Source organism: Oncorhynchus clarkii, chromosome 20 (assembly GCF_045791955.1).
Source record: "Oncorhynchus clarkii lewisi isolate Uvic-CL-2024 chromosome 20, UVic_Ocla_1.0, whole genome shotgun sequence".
Classification (NCBI taxonomy): Eukaryota; Metazoa; Chordata; class Actinopteri; order Salmoniformes; family Salmonidae; genus Oncorhynchus; species Oncorhynchus clarkii.
The window spans coordinates 55,676,644-55,691,576 of NC_092166.1; the positions used below are offsets into that span (position 1 = coordinate 55,676,644).

General features: G+C 41.8%; 1 protein-coding gene across 2 annotated transcripts in view; it reads left to right on the forward strand.

Annotated features, from left to right (window-relative positions):
• Nucleotides 1-14,933, forward strand: part of LOC139376546 (wings apart-like protein homolog) — a 52,334-nt gene that overhangs the window by 12,695 nt on the left and 24,706 nt on the right. Inside the window, exons 3-5 of one of the 2 annotated variants that reach the window (XM_071119265.1) lie at nucleotides 9,923-10,640; nucleotides 10,731-11,068; nucleotides 13,073-13,206. In XM_071119265.1, coding sequence (XP_070975366.1) covers nucleotides 9,923-10,640; nucleotides 10,731-11,068; nucleotides 13,073-13,206 — 1,190 coding nt within the window. Of the gene's footprint in view, nucleotides 1-9,922; nucleotides 10,641-10,730; nucleotides 11,093-13,072; nucleotides 13,207-14,933 lie in introns of both variants that reach the window. The other variant, XM_071119264.1, reaches the window with a different exon arrangement.

The window sequence follows — 14,933 nt, forward strand, 5'->3', positions numbered from 1 at the left end:
TATGATTTGATAGAGCAGTCTGTCTGAGCGTTGGTAGGCAGCAGCTGGCTCGTAAGTATTCATTCAAACTGCACTTTACTGCGTTTTGCCAGCAGCTCTTAGCAATGCTTGAAGCACAGCGCTGTTTATGACTTCAAGCTTATCAACTCCTGAGATTAGGCTGGCAATACTATAGTGCCTATAAGAACATCCAATAGTCAAAAGCATATGAAATACAAATGGTAAAGAGAGAGTCATAATTCCTATAATAACTACCAGCTAAAACTTCTTAACTGGGAATATTGACCCACCAGCTTTCATATGTTCTCATGTTCTGAGCAAGGAACTTAAACGTTAGCTTTTTTACATGGCACATATTGCACTTTTACTTCTCCAACACTGTTTTTGCATTATTTAAACCAAATTGAACATGACTAAATATATTTTATGTGTATTTTAAGTAAAAATAAGTGTTCATTCAGTATTGTTGTAATTGTCCTTATTACAAATATATAAAAAACCTCAGATTTAATCTGTATCGTTTTTTTTGGGGGTCCTCCAATCGGTCAACCTATACAATTTGATTTGTTTGATGTAGTTACAAGTATTTGTCACATGCTCCGAATACAACAGGTAGACCTTACAGTGAAATGCTTACTTACAAGCCCTTAACCAACAATGCAGTTAAGAATTTTTTTTAAAATATTTACAAAAAAAAAATAATAATAACATTAGTGAGGCTATATACAGGGGGTACCGGTACAGAGTCAATGTGCGGTGCACAGGTTAGTCGAGGTAATATGTACATGTAGGTAGAGGTATAGTGACTGACTACGCATGAGTAGCAACTTTTAACCTGCTCCACTACAGACCCGTCGATGAGAATGGGGGCGAGCTCGGTCCTCATTTTCCTGTAGTCCACAATCATCTCCTTTTTGTCTTGTTGAGGGAGAGGTTGTTATCCTGGCACCACACTGCCAGGTCTCTGACCTCCTCCCTATAGGCTCTCATCGTTGTCGGTGACTGTTGTAGAGTCGGCAAACTTAATGATGGTGTCATGATCATGAACGTTGACACTGATATGGAAATGTGAAGTGCACATTTGGACTAATGGGTGTTTTGGCTTGCTTGAATGACATCAAAGCAGTATTTATTATAATCCTCAATGTCTCATCTTTCAAAATATATTGAGTTCTCTTAATTTACAGCATTTGCCTCATTCGGACAATAAAACATTTGCAAAAGTTGCCCAATTAGAGGGAGGGATGGGGGCAACTTGTCGCATGGGGTGCTCAGAATAGCTGTCAGTAAAAATCCAGTCAGAGCTTTGAAGCGCAGAGCCTGAGCTCTGATGTGATTTATATAATGTTACTGTGCAGCCACTGTTTTCCAATTTAGGCGCTAATCAGTTTCCAAATCTGCCATTTTTCAATCTGTGTAAGGGTTAAAGGGATAGTCCAATCCAGAATGAAACTCCTGTCAATTTGGTGATGCGTCAGTGGTCACAACCATTTTCTGTCAAGCTCACTTTGAGTCAAAATGCAAGCCGAGATCTATCGTTTAGATTTGTTTTTAACATGACTTCAAAAATGTAAACCTATGCAACAATGAACCTATTAAAAAACAGTACCTTATCAATGATGTTTGTGCTGTAGGCTATTGGCCCAATACAATATCACTGCATATTGGCTTTGCTTGAATTGCCCTGCACATGTTTTAAGGACCATACATTTGTTTTTATATAACAATTCAGAAAAAAATAGTATGAGAATTTGAGGTAGGCTATATAATCACACCGGTAATAGAGCATCTGTTGTAGTTCTTGTGAGGCACAGCTGAGTGAGAATACATTTTAAATCATTTGCTTTCCTACTCATTCATTGCAGTGCTGGTTGTAGCGCAAGTGTAGGAAAACTGCATTTTATGGCTTATAAAATGTTGAATAAAAGTCCGTGCTGAGTAAGAACTTAAACATGAGCGCACTCATAAAAACAGCAGCTCTTTGCTGTATTCGTTGACAGTTCTCTCTAGTCGTGGTTTTAAACGTTTTTTGAAATCTCACAGTATCAACTTTGCTTTCGCTTGCTACGTTACTGCAGACATGGTAATGTGAGCCATCCGATTGGCTAGGGGTAGGCCCATAGTGCACTTGATTTGCTCTCTGGGTCTGCCGGGAAGGCAGTTTGTACCTTCAGACAAATGAAATGTGAACACTTTGCCTACCTGGCGTGCGGGGCAGCTGAATCGGGTGCACCTACAGGGAATGGCGCGAGACGAATAAATAAAAATAGGAAAGCTTTATCTTTGGTTTTGACAAATGCTTGGAGATCGACTAGGAATGCCTGGGAGAATGAGCAGTCGATCGCAATCAACCGGTTGGTGACGACTGGTCTATGTTCTATGAGTAGGTAAAACATATATTTTCACCATGATTTAACTTCTAAGTCTAGGGAATCGTGGTATGCCATGTCATCACGGTGCTTAATCATATTCCCTATCACACTTCACACTTCATAACGCTTTTTGAAGCATTACTGCTTTCTTCTGGAAAATGTGAAGTCCAAGATGGACAAAGGGGGTGCTGTTGGGGCTGTGTTTCTGGACCTAAGGAAGGCTTTTGATACTGTTAACCATGAGATTCTCATCACAAAATTGTCCAAGTTCAACTTTTCCCCTGATGCCTTGAGATGGATGAAATCATACCTTGAAGGCAGAACTCAGTGTGTCAGAGTGAGCAATGAGCTGTCGCCCACTCGTAGCTATGATGTGGGCGTGCCCCAAGGGTCAATACTGGGGCCCCTCCTGTTCAGCCTGTACATGAATGATCTGCCTTCTGTCTGTACTGGGTCTGAAGTTCAAATGTATGCAGATGATACAGTGATATATGTGCATGCAAAGAGCAAACAACAAGCTGCACAAGAACTCACTACTGTAATGGTCCAGGTTACAAAGTGGCTCAGTGACTCGTGTTTGCATCTCAATGTGAACAAAAACTGTTTGCATGTTCTTCACAAAGAGGGCAACAGATGCTACTGAGCCAGATGTCTATGTGTCAGGGGAGAAGCTCCAGGTTTTATCCGATTTTAAGTACCTTGGCATCATACTTGATTCCAACCTCTCTTTTAAAAAGCATGTGAAAAAGGTAATTCAAATAACCAAATTCAACCTAGCTAATTTCCGATTTATATGAAATTGTTTGACTACAGAGGTAGCAAAACTGTACTTCAAATCTATGATACTCCCCCACTTAGCATACTGCTTGACTAGTTGGGCCCAAGCTTGCTGTACAACATTAAAACCTATTCAGTCTGTCTACAAACAGGCTCTCAAAGTGCTTGATAGGAAGCCCAATAGCCATCATCATTGTCACATCCTTAGAAAGCATGAGCTCTTGAGTTGGGAAAATCTTGTGCAATACACCGACGCATGTCTTGTATTCAAGATCCTTAATGGCCTGGCTCCCCCTCCACTCAATATTTTTGTTAAACAGAAAACCCAGACCATGAGAGGTGACTGTATAGTTCCCTTAAGGAAAAGCACCTTTAGTAAATCTGCATTCTCTGTGAGAGCTTCCCATGTCTGGAATACACTGCCATCAGACACACATAACTGCACCACATATCACACTTTCACAAAATGCTTGAAGACATGGCTAAAGGTCAATCAGATTTGTGAACATGGTCCCTAGCTGTGTGTTGCCGCTTTCCATGTTGTCTGTTGTCTGTAGCTTGTGAGGTGTGGAAACACTTTGTTACTTTTATGAATTTTGTCTTGCTGCTTTTTGTTTTATGTTGCTCTGTCTGTATGCTATGTCTTGCTTGTCCTATGTTGCTATTGTCTATATTGTAATGGTTTTTAATAACCTGCCCAGGGACTGCGGTTGAAAATTAGCCGGCTGGCTAAAACCGGCACTTTTACTGAAACGTTGATTAATGTGCACTGTCCCTGTAAAAATAAAAAATAAACTCAACTCAACTCAAACCTGCACTCCCGATCACATCAGCTAGGGTTGGGCGGTATCCAGATTTCCTTACCGTGTCTTTGCCATCCCAATATATACTGTATTAAACCTTCTGGTAAACCCCAAACGTCATTTACCAGAAGTACTAAGGAATCTCCGTAGCGGATTTACTACTAAGACTGACAACCCAGCTCATAAAGTTATGTATCTCAAAACGCAGTTTGCGGCATTCACAAAGCAAATATTAGACAACATTAATTCCAGAGAGGATGGCCTCCAATTCTGATCCCCACCCGTGCTTTGATTTTCGCACCGGTAGTGAGCGTTATATCTAGCAAGGAAACGTGCGCTAGCATAGATGGTAACTGACTGACATGGCAGAGAAGTTTCGCTAATACCGTCCTTCACAGAAAGTTGTTAGGCTGTTAAATATTAGTAGGCCTATGTTAATTAATCAGTTATTGATATGTCCTCTTGATATAGCTGTAGGCTGCCATGTGATGGTCAGCTCACCATTGACGAGACATGTTGAATTAATGGTAGCCTAATTGTCAGACCTGCGCCGAGTTGGAGTAGTCAGTTAGCTGAGGTAATGGATAATCAAAGTGAATATGTTTTTGGTTGCAATTAGTTTTGAAATCAGCGTATTTTGCATTGTGGCTATCACAACCAAAGTACTAGGGATAGTGAATTGATGTTAGCTTTAGCGTCAGATTTAGCGTCAGCTAGAAGAAAAGGTGACCTACTACAAAGCTGAACGCTACCAGTATCATCTTGCATTATAAAGTGTTCTAGACTCTATGGACATTGTTTTGCGACTTGGAATTAAGTTTAAACATTTTTACATGCTGTCAGATTATTCAAGTGTGTTAACTTCTGTGCAGCATGAGTGGGGAGCTAACAGACTCCCAATTCACGCTAGCAATGAGTATAAGTGGAGCATGAAGGTTGTGTTGCCAACAATTTTTAGGGGAAGTTGCTAGAGGCAGGTCTCTTTTTTATTTATATATATTTTAATAGTACGTATAACAATTTAATTATTTAAAAAAACAAATCTGCCTATAAACAATATGTATACTGGTTTATTCCTTGTAGCTCTAAAATGAGGGAAGGGATACCTCAAGTCACCCAAAGCCTTAGGAAGTATATTTAGATTAAAGATCAGAATACACACGCATGACAAATAGTGATTAGATGTGAGTTGCATTTAAGAGAAATTTGGGATGATTAGGCAGGTCGATTTGTTGCTAAAACTTGCTAAATGACGTTGTGATATCATTGCGTAGCAACGTAAAACTGCGTCATTACGTAGAATACACTAACGTTATTCAAATTGTCTGGCTGTCTCGGTGAAAAATACGATTTGACATTTGTTTGTTTAGATTTATCACATTTTTATTTGTAAAAGTAATATAAACACAACACATTTTATATGATCAGATATTTTTTATTTTTAAACACATTTAATTATTTAACAATTACACATTATTGAACAGTTACATTTAAAAAATAATAATGTTTTTTTTAATCTAGTAAACCTACACATTCTGAACAATTATAGTTTTAAGCAGTGTATTGGTAGTAGTTATGCCTGGCTGCAAAAGTGCATTGTGAGTGACGTCACCAGCAGACGCTCAGCTCGTGCACAGGCAGCTGCAGTCAGCCAACAATGATTTGCAATTTGCGGAAATTGCTGCTGGCCGGCTCCTGCCTGTGCACGAGCTGAGCGCTTGCTGCAGACGTCACTCACAATGCACTTTTGCAGCCAGGCACGTGTGTTGACTGAGTGTGTGACAGAGGAAATCGTTTGTCATTTAGAGGGGAAAATGCGTGCATTTTAGCGTTTGAGTCACTTTTCAAAAGTTGCTAAGAGTTCCAAATACATTTTTAAAAGTAGCTCAATTTGTTGCTAGTGCAATTTGGTGCTTTTTTTCGAAAAAAAAGTTGCCAGTGTAGTCTGAAAAGTTACTTAATCTAGCAACAAAATTGCTAAATTGGCATCACTGGATAAGGGGTAGGCTGTGCTGATACAGGCTTGATCCGTGAGACACATTTTGTGACTACGTCTCTCAATTTCAGTTTTATGTACCATTTACAAGATTGGCTTTGTACATTTTATTAAAGTACAGACTCAGCTTCAAAATGGTATATTATAGTCGTGAGCTCCCGGGTGTAGGCCGTCATTGTAAATATGAATTTGTTCTTAACTGACTTGCCTAGTTAAATTAAAGATGAAGTTTAAAAAAAGTAGACACTGCAGTTGGGGGAAACATGGGAAAGTTGTACTTATTTCAAATGTGTTTCACATTGGCATCTTTTTTTAGTATGCCCATTCATGTTCACACCCTCTTAAGCCTTAGCGCCACCCATCTAAGTATTCATGTGAGGCCATATGCTAAATTTTGTGGTTTTAAGGTAGTGTAGTAAACAAGGGGTGAAAGTAGTAGCCTACAACAAGGAACATATCCAGGTAAAAATATGCTATATAGTCATTGGCCTATATCTGAACATGTTCTTTACATTTACTATATATCAAATCAGCCCCCAGACACATCTCGCTAAGTTTATGGGTCATGTAATCATCTGGCTAAGTGGAGTATTTTGTTTAGACATCTAACGTAAACTCACTCACATTTGTACATCGCCTTGGTCTGTACAATTGACCTTATTTTAGCACCCCAAAAACGTAATACTTCCAGATCAACTGTAATGTCAATACCATTGTAAAGCACAATTTCTCCCCTTTCCAACAGAATCAATTACATGAACTAAACGCTTCCCGTTTCTGCATGATTCAAGCAGGCAATGAGCCCAGTCGGGTCTTTTTAAAAATGGCGGGTGGGGAAGCGAAACTAATACGTGATAGTGAGAAGGAGATGTGTAGTGTGGGAAAATCGCTTTTTTTCCCCCACTCGATCTGTCCAACTTATCACCTTATCGCCTCTAAAATGTAAATAAAACACTAGAAAGAGTTTATATAATGTGTCATTACATACCTATTTGAAGGTTTGTGTTGAATTTGAATCTGGTTTTTAGGGCGGTGCTAAAGTGTTCTTAGAAGTAAACAGCGGCTTTGAGAATGATGATCGCTTGCAATGATGATGCAAAAAATGACTAGGTATCCCCCCCGTCACTGTCCATTTCTTGTTTCTAAAGGATGAGAGAAGTGCTACACCTGGTGGAGAGAGATTGTAAGACAGAAATAGTTGCTTTATGCGTGCTGTACGTTAAGACATGACACGTCAAGATGTAACTGAGGGTCGTTTTTTTCAACTTTTCTCCAATACTATAGAGCCATTACCATGTCGATCAACGCTTGTATAGAAACCTAATTCACACCCCCGATTTTGAAGTCAACAGTCGCTACAGTCCCATTAGTTTTTTTTGTAGCCTCGTTTGAATGTTGCGGTTGCGCAAATTTGTACGGAATGGGGTGAGTTTAGGTTAGCTAGCCAAACAAGTTAATAATTCCAACCCATACAGTTTAGCAATACAAACGGTTTGTCATCCACTTAGCTAGCCATCCACCATGCATGAAATGTGCAGTATTAATCTGCAGGTAAAGCTAACACACCAGCTAGCTAACAGTAGGGTATAACGAGCAATGTGGATGGATTTCTGACAAATTAGATACTAATATGGATGAATGCTTCATGGCAGACAAACTCCTTGTACATGTAATCCAGTGAGTTGTTTTATACGAGCCTTCTGAGTTCTCTTCAACTCTGCGCATTTGCAATCAAACTTCTAAATGGATGTCCTTCTCGTACTCTGCTTCTACCAGGCATTCCACTGAGTTCAAAACTCAGTCCACTTCTTCTCTGAAAACACCGTTGATCTCTGTTTCTTCCCCATCACGGTCATCAGAAAACGCAGCCATTTCTGGTTCAATGACATTGCTATTATCTTTAAAAACAAATCTGTGTTAGACTACTGATTTAGGGATGCCCCCATTTTATGTTATAGGCAGTAGCCTATGGCATGGCAGACCAATCAGGACTCATCTCTCAGCATGACCAGCCTCTCCATTATCTCAGCCAATCAAGGCTAGCCAGGAAGAATCCTTTGTTTCTCCATGATAAATAACTAGACTCCTATGTGTTGATATTTAGAGATCACCTGCAAATTAAGACACGTGAAATTTCACATGTTCGCAAAAGGATTTCTGTGATTTAGGAACGACCGCCTTACTCTTCACGTATTGGCTCCTGAGTGGCGCAGCGGTCTAAGGCACTGCATCTCCGTGCAAGAGGCGTCACTGCAGTCCCTGGTTCGAATCTAGGCTGCGTCACATCCAGCCTTCATAGGGCGGCGCACAATTGGCTTGTCCGGCGCACAACAGTTGTCCGGTTTTGGCCCCGGGTGTGCCGTCATAGTAAATAAGAATTGGTTCTTAACTGACTTGCCTAGTTAAATAAAAAAAATGGAGAGATCCAGACTCATTTGACAGTAGTACCAAAAGTAACACATTCTAGTATCAAACTGTTTTTAATGATCTAGTATTGAAAAAGTACAGATGTTTTGATATACAGTGCAACACTGGCCAGGCAACACACAATGAAATGCTAGCTGTTCCCTTAGACTTCCAGTCATTGAGCCAACAACTATCAATTTTAAAACACATCTCGGTAGAAATAAATATTACATAATTTTTTGCAACGGTGGCAAATGCTATCAGGCGCTGCTCCAGAATCTCCCGTAAGTGTTCAATTTGGTTGAGATTGGGTGACTGAGAGACACACGTTAAACCCCTATGCTCCTTTTGCCACTCCTTTTCAAAGTCACTGAGATCTCTTCTAGCCATGGTAGCCAAAATAATGAGTGACTGGGCATTTTTTATGCATGAGCCTAAGCATGATGTGATGTTGATTGCTTAATTTAATTCAGGAATCACACCTATGAGGAAGCACTTGCTTTCAACATTTATTATTTTTTAACCTTTTTATTTAACTAAACAAGTCAGTTAAGAACAAATTCTTATTTTCGATGACGGCCTAGGAACAGTGGGTTAACTGCCTTGTTCAGGGGCAGAACGACAGATTTTTTTTACCTACCTTGTCAGCTTGGGGACTCGATCTTGCTACCTTACGGTTACTATTCCAACACAAACATACTTTGTATCCCTCATTTACTCAAAGGGTTATCTTTTATTTTGGCAGTTACCTGTACCAGGTTGAACATGGTGAGATTATACACTTCTAAATTGATACTGCTGTTTTATTTAGGTTATTTTACAGCTAGCTAGCTACAATCACATGCTCATATTGACTTTGGTAGTATTGTGTGTAGCTACATTTGCTTTCTAGCTGGCCAGCCAGTCTGCCCAATGAGAGCGTTGCATTGTGAGTTTTGTATTCAACTTGAGCTGCAAAATATTTCCTCAACTATTTTCACATGTTGCTCCCAACCTTATTATACCGGCAAAAAAATGTTGTTGGCACATGTTATTGTTATTTAACACCGTAAATCATAGAAATGTTTTTTTTTGGGGTGTATTATTCCTTTTGAGGGGGATTCACCAGAATGTGCATGCCTGCACGCAAGTGGTATGTAGCAGCTTATTCAAACTCAACTTCAAGTATAGTTGTTTAGGAAGTCATTGCTGTCCCAAATAAATAATAACAGGTGCCCGTGTTTTCAATGTCCACACCCTGTCTTCACATGTAGGCTAACCCGGTCTGCTCCTGTTGTGGTGAATGAGACCAATTAAGTTGGAGATGTTTACCTGACTCAGCATTGAGATTTTTCTCCAGCTTTGCTAAAAGCTTTGAGGGTGTGCTGCTCCTCTCACAGCCCTAGCAGTAAACACTCCCTAATACATGGTTATCTCCACTTTCTGCTGTGAAAATGGCACCCATGCGGCATTGTGACAGGCATCAACTTTCTTTTTAGAGTACTTCAGCTGCTCTATGCTACATCTCTGTCAGAGACGGTAACTGCCAAGACTTATGTGGTGCTAATACATTGTTTTTTCTCCTCCAGCCAAGCCAAGCCAACCGAGCTGGTCTAATGAGGGTGCGACTGCAGAGAAACATAGCTACTCATGGTACAGCAACGCCTCAGAGAGCGACAAGAAGCCCATCGCTCAGACAACCACCCTAAAGAGCGAGGCCAAGGACTCTTACGACAACTGGGATGCTGTGATGCTTCTGGGGCCCACCTCGCCCACCCCAGAGCCCACTAGAAACCCCTCAATGTGGGGTGGCGCGGGCAGCTACGGCCTGGGTCTGGCCAGGGAGGACAAGCCATCCCCAGAGCCGACCTCCAGTTACGTATTGGGCCAGGGGGACTTCGAAGTCCCCATTGAGCCCTCCGAGTTCCAGGACCACTCCCAGTCTCTCCTCAGGGCTAGCACCAACTGCCGGACCTACCACCGGCCCAACAAAGGCAAGCAGGCCGGGGACTTTGACAGCACCAGTAGTACTAGCACCAGTACCAGCACATCCTTCAGTAGTGGGCCCGGATCTGGCCCACTCAAGACCAACAATACGGAGAACAGCAACAAGCCGGCGGGCCGTGGGAGGACGAGAGACTACACAGTGCTGCACCCGTCCTGCCTGTCAATGTTTAACGTCACCATTCAGGACCGGATCATGGAGGAATACACCCCCGCTTCTGCCGTGGCTGCCCCCCTGACAGATCCGGGAGAGGCTGGCCGCCTGAAAAAGAAGAATGAACCAGCACCGGCCAAGGCCATCAGGTGACGACCTGCTACGTACTAGTGATTGTTACATATTGCAATATTATTTTGGACAATATTATATCCTTTCTCTCTCTCTCTCTCTCCCAGGTTCAGACCTACACAGAGCAAGGCCAAGAAAGACACCAAGCTGGACTTCTTTGGCTTCGAGGAAAACGAGGCAGGCCGTGGTGCCAACCAGGAGGGCGGCAGTTCTGACCCTGTGGCATCCGGCAGCTCCAATTACAAGATTAAGTACTTTGGCTTTGACGATATGAGCGGCAGTGACAGCGACGAAGACGAGGGCTCCCACGCCAAAGAGAGGAAGGCTAAGAGGGCTGTAGCCACCGCTGCTGCAGCCACAGCCTCCCTTGCTGCCATGGAGATGAGGGTGGACAGCCCCCTGTCCAGCAGTGAGGAGCTGGACAGTCAGACCAGCAGCAACACAGGTCAGGGACAGGACTTCAGGCGTGGTCAGTACTACCAAACCCACTTGGGAATACACAGACCGGCATCAGTACAGGGCATACTTAGGCCTCAGGCGAGGTCAATAACACGGACTTCGAGATCTCTTCACAGGATCCTCACTAAATGCTAATGTTATGTTATTACGTTCCTCAAAAGCTATTTAACCTATTCTTTCAACCTTCATGGTAGTTCTGTAAGGCCATTAGCGGGGGCAATTTCTGGGGGGAAGTGTTTGGGATGAGCACAAACAAACAACACTGATAAGTCCTGATAAGAAAACTGAGACTCATCCACACACAGCTCTTTCCTATACAAGACAGACATCTCAAAGATAGATGGAGATATACAGTGCCTTGCGAAAGTATTCCACATTTTGTTACGCTACAGCCTTGATTAAATTGTTCCCCCCACCTCAATCTACACACAATACCCCATAATGACAAAGCAAAAACAGGTTTATATTAATGTTTAACTTATAAAAAATGTAACTGAAATATGACATTTACATACGTATTCAGATCCTTTACTCAACACTTTTGTTAAAGCACTTTGGAAGTGATTACAGCCTGGAGTCTTGAATATGACACTACAAGCTTGGCACACCTGTATTAGGGGAGTTTCTCCCATTCTTCTCTGCAGGTTGGATGGGGAGCGTTGCTGCACAGCTATTTTCAGGTCTCTCCAGAGATGTTCGATCAGGTTTAAGTCCGGGCTCTGGCTGGGTCACTCAAGGACATTCAGAGACTTGTCCCCAGGCCACTCCTGTGTTGTCTTAGCTGTGTGATTAGGGACGTTGTCCTGTTGGAATGTGTGCCTTTACCTCGGTCAGAGGTCCTGAGCGCTCTGAACAGGTTTTCATCAAGGATCTTTCTGTATTTCTCTCCGTTCATCTTTCCCTCGATCCTCACTAGTCTTCAAGTCCCTGCCGCTGAAAAACATCCCCACAGCATGATTCTGCCACCACCATGCTTCACCATAGGAATGGTGCCAGGTTTCCTCCAGATGTGACGCTTGGAATTCAGGCCAAAGAGTTCAATATTGGTTTCATCAGACCAGAGAATCCTGTTTCTCATGGTCAGAGTCCTTTAGTTGCCTTTTTGCAAACTCCAAGCGGGCTGGCATGTGGTTTATACTGAGTAGTGGCTTCCATCTGGCCACTCTACCATAAAGTCCTGATTGGTGTAGTGCTGCAGAGATGGTTGTCCTTCTAGAAGGTTTGCTCATCTCCACAGAGGAACTCTAGAACTCTGTCAGAGACCATCAGGTTTTTGGTCACCTCCCTGACCAAGGCCCTTCTCCCCCATTTTTCTCTCAGTTTTGGCCGGGCAGCCTGTTCTTGGAAGAGTCTTGGTGGTTCCTTCTTCCATTTAAGAATGATGGAGGCCACTGTGTTCTTGGGGACCTTCAATGTTGGATAAATGTTTTGGTACCCTTCCCCAGATCTGTGCCTCGACACAATCCTGTCTTGGAGCTCTCCTTTCCAAATCATGTCCAATCAATTTAATTTCCCACCGGTGGAATCCAATGAAGTTGCATGATCAATGGAAACAGGATGCACCTGAGCTCAATTTCGAGTCATATAGCAAAGGGTCTGAATACTTTTGTAAATAAGGTATTGTTTATTTTCAATGAATTTTCAAATGTCAAAAAACCTGTTTTCTCTTTGTCATTATGGGGTATTGTGTGTAGATTGAAAGATTTAATAAATAATAAAAACATTTTTTTTTAGAATAAGGCTAATTTAACAAGGGGTCTGAATACTTTCCGAAGATGATGTGTTTGTGTATTTCGCCGCATGCGTACATACATGCCAGTGTAGATCTGAATATAGATTTTCAATAATCTATTCTAATGAAATACTTTTGGCTATTAATGACTTGGTCACAAAGATTCACAATTCTATATGTAATTATATAGACTTGGTAATGAACTGTGATGATCTGCCCTAGTCTAACACACGTTTACATTTGGCATGTCCCCTGTAGATGTGATGGACTTCCCAGAGGACAACTCTGCCTCTGTGGGCCTAGAGATGCCCAGGAGACCTCAGGCAAAACAGGTGGAGAAATCCAAGGAGAGCAGGGAGACCAATAGGAAGATCTTCAGTGGCCCCAAAAAGGTAAGCGTGCGGGGTGAGTTCCTATAGAACACTCGTCCTGGGTTGCGTTAACCAGGCCACAACGGCACATCATAGCGAAACACTTTGCAACGGAAAACAAAAAAAGAGCACTTTTCATTGGACACGGTCAGGTAGTCCCCCCCTGTTTCAGTCCGTTTGGTGCCTAATGAACTAGACCCAGAACTTTCAGCAGAGGATGAGTAGACTACACTCTGTATGAGCTGAAGAGATGCCAGGCTGAAACGGCTGTTGGATTATTTATATGTGGATGAATGAAGGGATGAACGGTCATTGTAGTCTCAGATGGTTCTCATTTATCAAAAGAACCAGTAATGCCTGTTCCCCAATCGCTTCGATGGACTTGATCTTGAAGAGCTCCACCATTGAATGCTCTGTATATATGGAGATAGTTTAGTTCCCAAAATAAATAGTTTAATACATATAAAATGTGTTTCCTGATCTTTCTTATCTCTCAAATGTAGTGCAGACACTTCAGAACAAACGCTAGCTTAGACAGGGCTTAGACTTAAAGTTAAGAGCAAAGCCTTGTTAAGAATGCGATTTGAAATCATATTGTGGGAAAGCCAGACACATTATATGAGTTGGGTTTGTTAGTAGGGGCTGGGATGATACCAGTATTGCGGTACTCATTAGTATCGTGGCAAGGAAACAAAACACAAAGTGGAAAACAGCCCCGATGTTGGAAACATCAAGTTGTTTTCCAAGCTATAGGACAAATTATTTTTGTAGACCAAAGAGTGTGATGTGCTTTGTTTTCATTGTTGCCATGATCCTAATATCGCAATATTATTTTCCGTCACAACCCTAGTTGTTAGGTGCAGGTTATAGTTTATACAATGATTCGTATAATGATAGTTTGTGAAGGCAGCTTGTCATGAATTGTTTTTCTTTGCATTTGGGTTACTACAAACCTGTAGAGTGCCAAGGTGCCTTCCAAGTCTTCCGAGAAGGCTTTCTCCACAGTTCTCATCTCTTGCCCTGTAATGTCCTCCATGCAGATAACATAATGGGCGAGCTGAACACATAAAAAAACCCCAAAAAACAATAGCCCTCCAAAATGACCTGGGTATTCATGAGTTGTCAAAAGGTAGCGCTTTCGATTGCGACTGGGCTAACTGCAGGGGTAGTGAAGTGGCAGTCTGACGCATGCAGTGGTAATGCATAATTGTGCCGGTTTAGGGTAGTTCCATATTGCACCCTATTCCTTATATAGTGCCCTACTTTTGACCAGGGCCTGTAGTGAACTATGTACTGTAGGAAATAGGGTGCCATTTGGGAAGCAGCCTGTAAGAACCCTCCGAAAAACCAATTAAATTTGATGCCTAACAATTAATGTTCTTCTCTTGCAGTTTGTTTACAAATTGCTTTTTTTTTTTTTTTTTTAAGGTGTTTTGCATGATAATCCAACAATCCTGTTTTTTTTTATTTATTTTTTTCATTCTACTTTTCATTCTGCATAACCAGTTGTGCTTCATGCATTATTTGTGTGTGTACGTTCTGGCCCTCTGTGTGCACTGGATATGCCTGTCTTTTGATGTTGGCTGTCAGATGTTAGAGGTTGATTCAATGGCCTTCATTATTATGACATCTGACTAATTCATGTCGCGCTCTCTCACACGTGTCCCCTCGTTTTTCAACTCTGATTGTTTTGTCACAAATGTTGCGTTATGTAAGTGTGACCATTCTGGGATTGGCACGTGCGTTAT